General features: G+C 37.3%; 1 protein-coding gene across 7 annotated transcripts in view; it reads right to left on the minus strand.

The window, feature by feature from the left end:
* Nucleotides 1-15,378, minus strand: part of KMT2E (lysine methyltransferase 2E (inactive)) — a 64,477-nt gene that overhangs the window by 8,414 nt on the left and 40,685 nt on the right. For 4 of the 7 annotated variants that reach the window (XR_008448182.1, XM_054056395.1, XM_054056390.1 and 1 more), the window contains 10 exons: nucleotides 14,554-14,815; nucleotides 12,465-12,563; nucleotides 10,460-10,624; nucleotides 9,217-9,525; nucleotides 7,081-7,335; nucleotides 6,764-6,908; nucleotides 5,725-5,978; nucleotides 5,521-5,577; nucleotides 3,405-3,968; nucleotides 204-505 (listed from right to left, as the gene is read on the minus strand). Coding sequence is in view for 6 of the 7 variants with exons in the window: in XM_054056395.1 (XP_053912370.1) it covers nucleotides 204-505; nucleotides 3,405-3,968; nucleotides 5,521-5,577; nucleotides 5,725-5,978; nucleotides 6,764-6,908; nucleotides 7,081-7,335; nucleotides 9,217-9,525; nucleotides 10,460-10,624; nucleotides 12,465-12,563; nucleotides 14,554-14,815 (2,412 nt within the window). In the remaining variant the exon portion in view is untranslated. The remainder of the gene's footprint in view (nucleotides 1-203; nucleotides 506-3,404; nucleotides 3,969-5,520; nucleotides 5,578-5,724; nucleotides 5,979-6,763; nucleotides 6,909-7,080; nucleotides 7,336-9,216; nucleotides 9,526-10,459; nucleotides 10,625-12,464; nucleotides 12,564-14,553; nucleotides 14,816-15,378) is intronic. The other 3 variants (XM_054056392.1, XM_054056393.1, XM_054056394.1) reach the window with 3 other exon arrangements.

Raw genomic sequence — 15,378 nt, forward strand, 5'->3', positions numbered from 1 at the left:
GATAATTCCTCATACATTATCATCTTTATGAGATACCTACTTTACTTCTGAGGAAGTAGGTAAGACAACTATTAATCTGAAAGAAGGGCCTCCAATCAGTAATGTACCACTCCACCCCTTATCAATGAAAACTAGATTTCAAATATAAAAGACTTGAGTAAGTTATTTCTTCAGCACTTTAGTCCCATAGTTTTGTGGCTCACCACTGAACTTCTGGTTCATTCTTCTCACTGGACGAAGATTCCTTAACTGCACAGTTGTTGCCACTGTCTTCTGGAGCTGCATTATAAACAGTAGTTGGCAGTGGTAAAGGCAGGCTTGTAGCGTTATCAGTTTGCTCCCCGTTTTCACTACTGTTGTTATACCCATCATTAGCACCATTGTTACCACTTGTATTTCCTCCACCAGCAGCATGAGGAGATTCAGCAACCAGAGGGAAGTTTTCTGTCTTTGACCCACTTTTTCTAGCTTCTCGTTGTCTCTTACGGTATTCTAATAAGGATACCTAGGGAGAAAAAAAAACAAACCAACAAACAGAACAAACATTAGAACGGAAGTTTACTTCTTTCCTTTCTCGCTGTTTCGATTAAATGTATTATTTTGATACCACATTGCATTTACTCCGTTCTAAAAGAAAATGGGGATTAACTGAAGGTATTTCACCACATGATGTCCAATGAATTTACAGAGTACCGAGCTACTAATGACTGCAAGGACAATATAAAGAAAACCTTCTGCCTAGAGAAGGAAGTACACGTTTTGCTTCAGGAAAAGAGCAGCCAATATGCAGCTCAGCAAAAAGTTCAGGAGTGAAGTCACTGTTGGTTGAAGTTACAAGGGACTTCAGTTTTTCCTGGAGCTGCAGCATTTGTAAGAGTGCAATGATACAGTAAAGCTGGTTTTAAGAGATGTCACATCCTGTTTTCAGCCGAACTCCCTCAAAAAACCTACTACGCTTCTGCCTCACTCTATTCCATATGCTAAAGGACTCTCTAAGCTCCTCATACATTTTTCTTACTGTATAGAATTTGCAACTTTAACTGTCATTCTTTTCCCAGTTTATTTTGAATTTCTGTCTTTACTGCAGTCTAAAAGACACTTATTAAGAATATATTTTAATGCTAAATTCCAATTAAAGTTTATTACCAAAAGCAATGACACATGAAGGGAAAAGTGGTTTCTACTTCCTAAGTATACAAAATCACTTCACAGAAGCTTCCATGGAAAACAGTTTAAATGTTTAATACGTTACCTTCAGTGAGAAAAAAAAACCCCACAAATGTTTTCACTATGTTAACTTTAGGATTTGAAGCAGAAACTCGAGATACTGACCTTCAGACCTATTCAGTAATGGCACTAGTTTAGTGGAAATGACATTTAATATTTTTAAATCTTTTCTTCTAGATATCAACAACCTACTCCGAACCACACAGCATCCAAAACAAGAACCAACAAACTTCACCTTTAACTGGCTTAGCCTTAATAGAAGCAGACATCCATCTCTAAAATGGGAAAAGGCAGCCTACTTTGTTTACTTTTGAACAAAAAACCCTAGGACTCCAAACACATATATCCATCAAAGACTGATCTATAAGTCAGGGTAAGAACAGTTAAAAATATTTCATTTTTTATAAAAGGAAGTTTAAGCTAAAAACTGATCTCATTTTCAAACAATGTGTTATTTTCACATCATGTGACTGGGATCCCTTGAAGAATATTGCTTTAAAGAAAGCTTAAATGTTAAGAATGGATGAAATCTATGCAGTGTGGCCACGATGTGCAAGACTGTATACTGAAATGGGAAGAACTTGTACAATGGTGAGAGAAAACAGGAGACGCAAATGCCCACAGAAATGCTTAAATATGGAAAAACCTCCTTTAACAACTGCACAAAGACATTCATGTCTTATGTGACCCTAGGGAAAGGTTTCTATTCCTCTCCTATGAAACTTCTGAATTCTCACCTTCTCCTCATGTGAGGTTCCCTCCTGCTTTTTAAACTGTAAAAAGTCGCTATTGCATATGTGTCCTTGAAAAGCCGAAACCCCATTCTTTTCAGGGCTACTGATACAATTTCGTCAGTTGTTTCTTTAAACTGAGACTTTCAGACAGGAATTCTTGAGACAGTAGTGTGTGTCAAGGGGAAGCCACATTTTTTTCATTTAGGGATCCCTGCAGCATTAAGCCCTCAGCAGGTAGCAGCCTGGAACAATTCTTGTCAGCAAGAGAAAGAGGGAGGGCTACTGGAACACCACACACTGCTGGGATTTGAAAATAAATTAATTTAACCTTCAGACAAGGAAGAATGTGAAGCTACAGAAATTTTGGCTTCTTTTATGCTATTTTTGGCTTTGCAAAACCAGCAGGGCTACAGTAACACATACTGGATCTATAAAATTGTCAGGGTCAGCGCCAGGTAAGAACACAGCTCCTACTACATTTTGTTTCAATTATGTCTTAGTCTGAAGCAAAGTAAACAAAAATCCACTTCTGATGGAAAAATTCTGAAGGAAGCTCCTGAGCAGGATGCCCCCAGAGCAGAGGGAGGAGGCATGTGCAGGGGGGAGTGACATGACCATTGTGCCTGCAGGTACACACGCAGAATATGCCCCCAACCCCTGATTGTTACTTCCATACAGAAAATAAATGACAAGTACCAAGCAAAAAAGACAACTACAGTCTGCCATGAAACAGAACTGGCAAGCTGCTGCACTGGAGGTTATTACCCTCCATGTTTGTCATCCTTTCTGCAAAGAGCAAGTAGAGTCTAACTGGACAATGAAGTGTAGTCAAAGACAGCTATGCAGAGTAACTTTCAATTCTGGTTCGAGTTGCCCATGACCACACAAACTTACCCAAAAGAACCATTTCATAAAAGTAGCAAATTTAGACTCTGTGCTTAATTTTTCAAATACAGTATTTTATAATAAAAGAAATTAAGCCAAGAAAAAGATTTCTCTAAGGATTTTTCTGTAGTTCTAATACTGAAACAAAGATATAGTAAGTATATAAAAAACGGAATTTAAGTCTCTACAGCATGAATCTAATAGCGCAATTTCTTTCAGTAATTTGTAATCATTCACAGTACATGATTTCTATGATGTCAGCTTATTTATAGTAAAATACTGTAATACTTGGTCGCATAAGCAACCATTTTCAAACCTGAAAAGCAATTACTTATTGAGCACTGAAGTAAAAATGGATTTCTATCTATTACTTTGAAAAAAATACAGTTATTTAATAGACTTATACAGCTTTACTCTTTGCACTTCACTATTACCCTTGAATAACACCTACTACACGGTAGTACCTAAAGATGAGCCATAAATTGCTTTTTATTGTGTCACAGTTCTTTCAGTAATAGAAACATCATTAACAGACCAAATGATTCTTAAAATAATAACCTTTTTCTTCTGTGGAGGATTCTGGGGTGTGCAATTTCCATCCATCAAGTTGTCATTATTGACAGTCCTTCCAAAGCCAGATGCAATTCCATCTTCTGAAGTACAAAAAACAGATGCTTCCATGAACATGCCTCTAGCATCGTCTTGAATCAGGCACTTTGACTCACTTATTCTGAATCCACCTCCTACCTCCAACTGATGTGAAGGGGTCAAGTCCCTCAAATTAGAATTCATTGAGAAATTTACACCTGTCCTGTCGGGACTTTTTACCCAGGAAGAATAAATTGTGCCCCGTCCACAATGAGCAGTTTCTAATTGGCTGTTTGAATCAGTCCTATCATGTGTGGGGGCTTCCGCATTTTTATGCAGTGCACTTTGCTCAATTACTTCGAGTCCCAGCTGGAGGTCTGACACAGATTCCATTTCTCCAGTGCACTGCCGTGTGACATCAGTCCTATTCCTTGGACTGGAATATCCAATAGTCTTTATTTCTTGCAGGCCCATTTCTGTCAGGTTGGAATTTCTGAAAGAATTCAGTGCTAGAATCGATGCTCTGTCATAGCCCTGCATGAAGAAAAAGCACGTCAACTATTTTTTTTCATACTCCAACAAAATTGCAACTATTCTCACATTCAGTTGTGTCTTCAAGGGGGATTAAAGACCTTCAACTACCATGAACTCATCTATTTTTTAAGAAACAGTTCTACGGCCACACACTTATTTCTACTATTGCCACGTATCAAGTAAAAGCATTTTAATAAAATGCATGTTGATCCAAGTTAAAATAAACTTTAAATGCCAGGTTTTATTTATGAATGGCAGAGGGAGGGGAGAAGCTTCAACAGGAGGAAGTCCCTGGTGAGGAAGTTACAAACACTTGCTTCAATTCAACACAGAAGGATGCTCAGTAACAAAACACTTATTTCAAGTAGAAGGGGGAAGATGGGGGGGGGGGGGGTGAAGAGGGAGACAAAGGTTTTCCGGATTTCCAGGACACTTTAGAATTTTAAGACAAGGTTAGAAACAGCATTCTACAGAGGAGAAAAAAAATAAGTTATAGAAATTGACTTCTGTACTTCTTAAAACTGTATTAACCACAAAAAACCCAGCACATGTCCATGGCTGGAAGTATACCTTCTGTATCAACATGTTTACAGTTTTCATGAAACCTGTTAAAATTATTTGCATTACAAAGCGAAACTCCCTAAGTAAAATCCTCTTTTTGAAACAGACATGTAAATATTCAATTACAGTCATTTAGAAGTAAGGGTTAAATTCAGTTGGCAGCTATGAGCCTATGAATAACTTTGTCTATTTCAACACTTGCTAAGGGTTTCACATTAAAATAAAATACCTTAACTCCCAGGGCAGAGCATTTGGATCACTCATTTACAGGACTCACCAGAAGAGATGCTCTCCATTAGAATAACCTGCTACATCTTTTTACTGTTACCTATTTCTTTTAGGGGCCATGCAGTTCACAGTTCAACACTTTTACACAAACTGTGCAGTTACTGCACTGATTCAAGCTCCACCTTGCTGTGGAAGCTTCCCTCACTCCTTTGCAAGGCAGAAGGGCTCCTATGGGAGCGCTTGTATTTCAGAGCCACGCTGCTTGCTGCTCTCTAGTGGTCCAGGCTGGGAGTACCTGGGCACAGCACTTGCTGCACCTGAACTAATCCACCTCAACTAACCCACCTAACCTTTTATTACCATTCTGCTCTGCTCTCTCTCTCTCTGAGCACAATAAGGCTCAACAAAAACAATTAAGAGATGCTGGTAACAGGGAGAAACGTTAATTTAAATCTAATTACAACCTGAAAAACACAAGTGTTTTTCTGTTCTTATCTATGAACTGCAGTAGTTACTCCTTCCTGTGACAGCCATCACAATTTTTAGATGATACAGAAAAAGAGGAGAGAGAAACCAGTTTAAAAGAGAAAGTGAAACAGATAAAGTGGAAACATACAGTAATAAGCACATAAAATCTAAAGGGAAGTTTACCCTTTACATGCCAGGAAACTTGCAATGGCTGGTGAAAAGCTTTTACTAAGAAAGATGCAGCCATACAGGTGAAATCAAGGTATCATTTACAGTTTCTGGCAAATATCCTTACCTCTTGACTGTAAGCTCGCCTTTTTATTTCTGGGGAACTGTCAGGTGAGGAAATATTCTAAATAAAGAAGAAATTGCAAGTCAATTTCTTTCCTAGCCTGGAGAAACACAAAACATCCCCTTGCAGCAGGAGTACAAATACCGATTTACACTGAAATGTCTAAACACACTCTCTGAAAGCACTGAAATTCCTTGTAAGTCTCACCTCAAAGTGCATGGTATTTCCGTGTATACATGGAGTTACAGGAGTAACTGGTGAATATATGGGTTTGTAACCATTTCTACAAGCTTCATCTTCTGTTTTGACCCTAGGAGGAGTGGCAAACAATGATGTCTCGGAGGCAGTGATGTCAGCGTGAGTTGGTGTGGCGTATGGAGAAGGAGTGGGTGTGGAGGTTTCTGAGAATGCAGACTCCAACAGCTGATACAGTCTTCGTTTTTTCAGTGGGGTGGTTAGATCTGTGTTTTAGAAGCAGAAAAAAAGCCAGAAGAGATACAGTAATCACTTACAGTTGTTTAAGTATGTGATGTAATGAAATTATGAGCTCCATGCTACAAAATCAGTAAGATTACAAAGATCTCTTAAGGGCAGGCTTCCTGAAAGATGAACTCTTAACAGCCTACAGGCTTCCTGAAAAACAAACTCCTAACAGCCTACAGATGTATCTGTAACTGACATTTTTGTGCTAAAATAATGGCAACAACTGTCTACCCTTCCAGAAAAGGGAAAGATGACTTCCATGCAATTTTAAGACTGTTCAGCCTAAAAAGTGGAAATTCCAAGGACCATACACAGGAATCACCCAATTTGCTCCATATCCTTACAGAACAATGTTACGTTTTTAGCATGTTCCTTCCCATTCTGTATTATGCCTAAAAGAATACAGAGCGTTGCCCCTGTATGCAACACAGGCCCATCGAGTTTAACAGGAATTCTGGATATATAGAACAACATGGAAAATAAATTTGTAATTTAACCTCTCAGCATTCATGCTCAAAACCATTAGTCTTTTATTAACTGTTAACACTACGAGATGTGGTTGTTATTCATCTAGTATTGATAACATATTAGAGGGGAAAAAATTCCAACCACTATGCAACTAAACATTTATTTCAGAGAAAGTATCAGGAAACAGTGCAAATATGCCTGGAATTCCCATCAACTTATCACTCTAAAAACCATGGGTTTCCACATTTAACTACTTTGACACAGCTCTCATATACTGCAGTGGTAAGAGCTTCACCTGTTAAGGAACAGCTGTCATTCAGTAATAAAGGACTTTTATTTTCCCCATTGATGGCTGGACTTCTAGATCGCTCTTGCGATGGTGAATTAAATCTATCAATCATTGTTGAATTTTCTTCTTCCAAAGCCTGCTTCAACCAACGCTGTAACAAAACAAGTTCACATCAGTGAGCTAATAGTAACACTTCAAAATGCGTTATACATGACAGAATTCATTAGCCAATCAGCTCGTTTTCTGCCTGAATTAATGCTGGCAAATAAAGACTTATTTTTAATTAATATGGGATGGGGAACCATGATGAAGGGAAGCATTACCTTCTTACAAGAGCCAGTAATGTTTTCTAGAGGTTCCTTTTTCCTCCTCTTTTCTGAAAGGAATGGTGAAGTAAAACGAATATAGTGCTTTGGAGTTGAATATACATGTGGACTGTAAGTGAGACCTGGTAAAGAATTCAGTTGAGTAGCCAGAACTTCAGGGTCGGTAGTTATGCGTAGAGGCCTTTCTGATAGACTGTCCGTAGACTTCCCTGTTTTATCACTCTTTTCACTTAACCATTCACTGACCAAGTGCTAAATGGAGAGAGAGAGAAAGAAAACTAGTATTTTATGGGTGCTTTTATCAGTGGCTTTTAGAAATTGTAGACAAATTATTCACCTAGTCAGCTGCTACACAAACCAGAAAATCATTTTCAGGCTGTAAATTTAAGAATACAGACAGCGAGGACGAGGACAGTTTTAGTGAAATAATGGGGACAGAAGAAGGGCTCAGTATAGATCTGTTCTACACACCAACGTCTTGGGGGTTTTGCTTTTGGGGCTTTGGCTTTGTTTAGTTTCTTGGTAAATTAACATTTAGTTCTTTTGAATTTAATTTTCACTGAACATCCCACGTGAGTGCCCAGAACACCCATACTCATGATGTCAATTTAGTAACAGAATTCCAAGACAAATTTTAAACTTGTGCCGGAGCACCTATGCTGAAGGGAAATAGCGTAACGTTGATAGAACAAAGTTAAGCAATGTCCTCATCAGATTTTTGTCCTGTTGGGACCATGCTTCAGTCAGTATGCCAAGTAGATGCCTTGAACATTCTTCATTATTATAGCTGTCTTAAATTACAACATATTTACTAATACACGCTTGTCAAGAAAGGGTATTCTTTCCCAGCTAGTTCAGTGTTTTTGAAAAACGTGGCAGTGGATTTCAGTTCCCATTAAACATAGAAACTAACCTCCTAAATTTTATAATAACTGAACAAAGCTAAGGACAATGCAAATAAAGCACACTCAAGTTATTAATAAGATATTTAAGCTTTAAGACAAAAAATCATAAACACATTTAAATTGCTCATCTTTTACAAACCTATTTGTATTTACTAACTCATCTTTAAAGCAGGTTCATTTCTTCACTAGATACACTGAGTACAATGCAACAAGACATCTCAGACATTTAGCCTTAACACCATGATTCAGCTCAGCAAGAAAGTGCAGTAAAATTAAAGATTTCTCAGGTAGCTTCCTTTTTTATTTTTGCTAAGTAACATGCAAAAAAGGAAGAAAGAATTTAGTTACCCTTCTAACAAGAATTTAATAGTGATGCAATAAGCAGACTTACAGAATGATCAAGGTGCCCTTTGGAAAAAATAAGTTAGGTGTACTTGAGGATTTAAGATAAAACCATCCTGAAACTGTTATTGTTCATTTGATAAGAAGTTTAAACCTATAACTTCTTCTCCCTTCCCCTCCACCAACTTAAAATTTTCAGAAGAACCTGCAAAGCACGCTGAAACAAAGCTGCTTTTTAGTGTGGTCTGTAGAATTTTAAAGCAGAAAGTTTTACTGGTTTATTCACATCTGCAGATTTAAATTTTTTTTGAGTGCCTTTAAATATTGAGACATTTCTTCAAGCTTTTTGCAATGCAGTCCAAGAAGAAAATTTAAAAATAAAGCTCTAAATGAGAGTAAAGAATCTTCCCTCCAAACACGAGAGTGTGTTTAAATACGTTCACTTCAAAACAGAGGTGTCAGAAGTACTTCAAGTTAATGATTTCCTTTGAGATATTCTCTTTGCTGCCATTAAAATATCCTGCAAGGCATATGATGAACAAAGGAAGGAAAGGAAACTTTTATTTAATGATATTTTGGTTGCATAAATAATTTCAGCCTATTTAGAAAGTACTTTCCTTAGAAAAAAATTGTTCCAAAATTGTTCTGAAAGATGCATTTTGTAAGTCTCTTAAAATACCAAAGTAACTTCTCCCAATACACGTTACATATACCTTTTTTCATCTCTCAATTTATTATCAGTGTCTACAGAATGACGATTTTTGAAGAAATGAGTAAAAGTTCTTTAAAACATCTATATATAGTCACAAATTGATGCAGTAGTCTATTTCTTTTTAAACTCTTTTACGAAGTCCATTCCATTCTTTCCACCCTTTAAAATACATACCTTCTTTGTTTTAGGATATTTAGTAGGGCATTTATTAAGTGCTGGAGCTTCTGTTTCAGTAACCATTTCTGTAACAACAGTTTCCGTTTCAGGCTCAGCTACCAGTGCTGCATTCTCAGCTTCATTATGTTGTGAAGTTACTTCCACATCAGGAGAAGATGGCTGGATATCTGAACACATGCTGACAGTTCTATGGCGTCTACGCTGTTGTCCAATGTGAGTTCTACTCCGCGAGAAACTTTTTCTCTGTTTAGCTCTATTAACTTTGGCTGGGGTAGGCTTGGTGGCGGTTTCCTCTTTTACTGGCTCCTGGTACAAAATAAAAGTCTAGTAACAAGTTCCACACATTCATAAAGCCACGCATCTTTCTTAAAACAAAATGTCAGCTCCTCTTTCCTTCACAGGTCCAAAAAGCCCTTATCTCATTTTTGTTGTTAGAACTATAATACTTCAGAAGTAATACTTCTATTTTTCTCCCAAGCACCTGCGGTATATCTTTCTCAGAGTATTCACGTCCACCAGTCTCTGGTCAGACTAGCACAGGTTTGTGCAAGAACTGACAGACCACACACAATCATTTGTAAGCTAGAGATCAGCTGCTTATATCGTGCTGACATAAGCCAGAAATCAGCTGCTTATAACAGCATGCTGACAGAAATTATCCAGGCAAACACCCAGAGACTCTGCTGCAGAGTTTGCAAGGTAAGAAGCATACTGGCATCCAACAACAACAGAGTAGAACAATTATTTATGAAACGAAGTATCATCTGCAAGAACTCAGAACAAACTACACTTTAGTAATTCCTTTCCTTTAAAAGAAAAGGAAGGATTACAGTCTGTTCCGGAAGAAGCCACTGCACTGGAGAGAAAAGTTATTACCCACTGGTTATAGAGGGTGCCTAAGGAAAGCCACCTCCTGTGGCTGAAGGTGGCATTACTAAACACCTCCAATCCTAACCTTCAAAGAGTGGCTGAACTACACAGCTGAGGGTTGTGTGCATATTTGCATAAGGTAATGTAACTGGAATTCCTCATAAAGAGATTCTATTCCTATTTTCTTGAAAAAAAATCCCAAGAGCAAACACAATATAATGTCAAAGAACTATAGACATTTTGGTCAAACATACTTTAAGTTTAGAGGGGAAAAAAACAATTCATACATATTGATGGGCAGCTCAACATCCAAAACAGTAGAAACCACTATTTTAGAAGCTTGCTTTAAGAAGAAATTCCAGAAAACTACCTGAATAAATTCAGCATCATTGAGAATGTGTGCTTCCTTGCATTCTGATTTAACCTCAGTTTTTGCCGTGCTGATTCTTTCCAAAGCCTGTTCTCTTCTTTTTTCTCTTTTTTCTAGTCTGGCAAAAGCTTGCAAGATAGCTTCCATTTTCCGTTCTTCTCTTGTCTGATGGATTTAATAATTATGATTAAGTTTCAGTCTTTTGCATATGAAAATGCTTTTTCTCTTTTAAGGACTTAAGAAAATGTTCAGTGCATGTTGACATGGCTATCAATTTCTGCACAAGCTCAGAGGAAAGGGAGATGTTACAATAACAGCAATTACTACAGACTTCTGAAGAAAGGCTTGCCTTCCTACCAACCCTGACAAACAAGGAAGTAATCCTGCTTTGGATTTAACAACTTGCTAAGAATAGTGATACACTAGTAAATCACTGGCCCATATGCACGAAAAGAACTCGTAGCTCTGAGCCACTTACTTGTATGTACAGTATTTAAGAACAATTAAACACTAACAACCAGAAAGATATAACGATTCACGTATAAAAAACAGAAAGCTCAATTAACCTCTGATCCAGTTTTCCAAGAGTCACAAACTGTTACACATCAAAATACACAATCAACATCCAAGAATCACTATTTCAGAATAAGATAATATCAGGTCACACAAAGGCTAAGTTTTCTGTCTATCTGCAATTCGAGTCCTAGTGCTGTACAGAGGTAGATCCCTTCATCTGCACAGAGCTCTGCTCAGGACAGTACTGAGGTGGCAGAACTCTGAGCTTCTATTACAAACAATGAGTGCACGCAGCTCCACAGTGCTTTGATAGCAACAGTGTGTTTACATCAAAGAAAGAATACCTGCAAGTATATTGCTAATATAACTGAATGAGGAACCCAACTTTGTTCTGCCAGTGAACTCTCTCTTAGCTTGGCAAAACACAGGCAAACTTGCAGTTATTTGTAATCCTCATAATGCAGCCGGAGTAATCATTACGTCAACTACTACAGCAACTCTGCTGCAACCAAGTTTCACAGAGAGTTTTGCTTTAGTACAAATACAGATGTGAAGTGCCACCACCAGCCCACAACTCCCCCCCAGATGCCAGCACATCCTCTGGAGCAAAATCAATACATTCTACAGTAACCGATGAGAATGATTCTTCAAAAACACGAGATGACACTTTCGTACATTAATACTGGAGCTCATTCTGCCATTCCTCAGATTTCATATTAAAATATACAATTTACTTGAGCAGATTTTGCTTTCTGATGTCTAATAAACACAAGCATCATCAATTTTTTCTACTGACAGAGCTGTAGGAAAGTGACCAAAAGTAATATATAGCCCATCCCCTTTATTTTTTTAAGGTCCAGGCAGATGCAGTTTTGGTGTCACCTTGAACTCCACTCATCAGAAGTTCTGTGAGCACGAACAATAAAATGGAAGATCCAAATAGTAGTATTTCACTATACAACTTGGACAAGATTTTGATTTAGCTAGTAATTTCAAGTATCTCGCATTTTGAATGCCCATTAAAAAAAGCACATTTTGAAATGCCAGTTTTCATAATACTGTTCTACTAACCTCTGAAAATTCAGATTTCTGAGGCTTTTTAAATTGGGAACTCAAGAAAAACCCCAATTATTCAGACAAAAATCCTTACTCCCGATACTATCTATAAAGTAGCCATAACAAAAAACATGCAATAGTAGACAGTGAAGAAAATAAAATCTAGATGGTTTCTATAACCTCATTTTAAAGGCAATAGAAGATTATACACATCTGAAGAGAAAAGCAGGTTTTTATGAGAAAGCAATGATCAAGCCAGACAAAATGCTCCTAAACAGCAAGCCTTGCATTTTAAGTTGAAGTTCATGTAAGGATCTGACTTCATATATACTCAGATTCTACAAGCCTACAAAACGCAGCAATTAGCATGGGAAGAGCAGGTGTCACTAAGCCTCAGTGACAGCTTTAGGCAGCTACTCGCTTCCCAACTTACCATCTTCCTTTTCCTTTCTGCAATCTGCTCCTCTGATTCCATTTCTACTTCATTGCTAATAGGAGTTTTTTCTTCTATATCATCAATAAAATCTGGCTCCTGAAAGATGGAAATGACTGCTTTACAGAAGCTCCACTACTCTTGCAAACGAGGGAAAACTAAAAGCTACAGAGAACTAAGAATCCTCGAATCACTAAATCAAAAATAACCACGCCAATAAACCAAGACAAAATGTGAAAGAAAACTAATATCCACTTGTACCTTTGTATAAACCTGTACATATACACACCCGACTACAGCTTTAACATTCTGAACTTCGCAACATCTGTATCTTTTTTCTTTAGCACACTGATCTTATTGGAATTCTGGGGTCCCACCCCCACTCCCTCTCCCCACCAACCAAAAATAAGTATCACAATTGATCCTCCAAACCAATAGAAGCTTTTGGGCACTAACACTGGCCACTGATCTAGCCACATTATAGTCAGTTAAAGAATAGGAATTTTACATCACATGCCCACTGAAGAAGAAAAAGCATTAGTTGGAATAGAATGAATGTCAAAGGAGATGTTAACAGACAATTACATAGAAGTTCCTTTCAGCTCAGAAGTGTATTCTTTTAAAGTCATTTTCCATTTAAACTCTCACTACAGAATTTTAACAGCAGTGCCATACCAAAAAGAAACAGAGGTAGCTAACTAATAAAGGTTTTCTGTTTTGGAAAGAAAAAACAACCATGAAACCTTATCTTTGAGAAGACTGAAGTGTTCACTAGTCGTATATGCAATTAGCTTTTACATAAAGGATCAGAAAAGTTTTTCCCACATTTGCCTTAAAAATATATTTACATTTTCCTACACACTTTCTTTACCTTAGCATTGTATATTTTACCCCAGGAAAAAAAAATATTAATAATTGACTGGCTTCTATCTTTAGAAACACATTTTAACAGTGTTATCCTTCTCATAAGTCCTATTTTTTTTAAGAAAAAAATACTAGTTTTCCTGTGACTGTTCTATATAAGCATTGTATATTACGTTAAAAGCTTAGGAGAAGGTTCCGAATACCAGTTAACACTTGTTAAAAGCAAAACCAAAAAAACCACTTAAGATTAGAAAGTTCTAACACTGCCTCTGGAGTTCATAATTTGTAACAGTCACATGCCATGCCTTCTGGACTTCCAAGCATCTTTCAAGCCATTTAGCTACTTAAACCCAGGAACGAGCATCTTAGGAGAACTGGGTGTCAAAACACTCACTTCCACCTTATTTCCTTCACTTCCAAGCAATGTTAAAATATCTCCCAAACAGCTCCCTCTCAGAATAAGTCACTCCTCTCTGCTCCTAAATTATCATTGAAAATAATCATATTAAAAAAAAAAAAAATCACCATCACCACCCTCTCCCTGCCCCCCAAAAAGAAAGAAAAGATCAATAGCTACTAAGGTAAGGTAACATTCTTCTCATGTTAAATAGCTGCTCTGCAAATTTCAGTTCATAAATAATGTCACAGGGTCTCTCCCACCAGTTCTTTCAAACTGACATATTAAAAGAAAGACTAATTTAAAAATTGATGACCATAGTATAGAAAAACTACCTGGTAATCTACCATCAGCCCTTTACCCAGTATTTTGCTTCAAAACACACCTTCCACTTCCTGACTCCTCAAACTCTCTTTCATCATCTACACAGAGCAGGAACCAACACTTAGTATTTCTGAGTTGAAGTTTTTTTTTTTTTTATAGCAGCTGGGCTATTATTGCCAAGTTTAAAATACTATGCTCCTGAGTAACATACACAACTAACCAAAAGAGACTTCAGGATGGACTGGTAGCTCCTGAAAGCATGACATGAGGCTTTCATATTCGAGATCCACAAAAAATTTCGAAGGATAACTGTACAGTTAAAACTGGTATGGGAACCAACACATCTTTAAATACAACCAAACAGTAAGAAAAACTGAGAATACTATAAAAAAAAAAATCTAAACAGCTTATCCACCAGTACACCTTTTCAATTCCAACAGTAACTACAAAAGGAGAGTACTTGTGTTTAAAAGCTTTTCTTTATGACCATCTATGTGTCAATACCTGATTGTTAGAAATGGACAGCCTGAGGGGAGAGAGCTTCCTCTGTTTATTATCTGCAATTTTCATTTTGGCAGCTGCTCCTTCACAGTCCAACGTGATGTTCTGATTTTGAGTCTCCTTTTCTCTCGAAACATCTTTCTCCTTCTTTCCCTTTTTCCTTCTGGTTTCATATCCAGTATTGATGTTTTCTGTAGGTTCAGAACGTCTGAGAACTGGACATTCAGGATTTTCTTTGAGACAAGCACAATCCACTTTGTATTTACTAGAAGTAATTAAATGCAAGAAGATGTATTTTGATTAGGCGGTACAACAATGAGTTTCAACACTAAGTCACACAAGCTGATACATTTCACATTAAACATCTGCTAAGAGCTAAACCAACCGTATTGAAAGCAGATGACTCAAGTTTTCACCAAGATATGCAATATTGCTATGATTCAAAAATCTCATCTACTTGTTAAGAGAATTTGCGGCTGTTTGCCACATGGAATTCTTTTAAATTCAAAGTCAGTGTTTTCTTAAAAGATGGAAGACATCTAAAACCTGAGCACATCATGAGTGGAAATATAACCACTACATTAAAGAAATTAACAGATGCACGGAAATCAGAGTTCCTGCTTTATGCAAAGACAGCAGACAATTTATGGAACAAGCACACTGGAAAGAACTGAGTCATTTTGCACAATTTTAAGTTCCACTCAGATACATACGAACTGTTATTCAAACACATACACCTTACACGGGCTGTTAGCTGCAGGTACTGACCACCATTTCATACTTTAAAAAAGATGAATAACAAAAGCCAAAAACCTATCAACCAGGCAA

Source organism: Cuculus canorus, chromosome 1 (assembly GCF_017976375.1).
Source record: "Cuculus canorus isolate bCucCan1 chromosome 1, bCucCan1.pri, whole genome shotgun sequence".
NCBI lineage: Eukaryota > Metazoa > Chordata > Aves > Cuculiformes > Cuculidae > Cuculus > Cuculus canorus.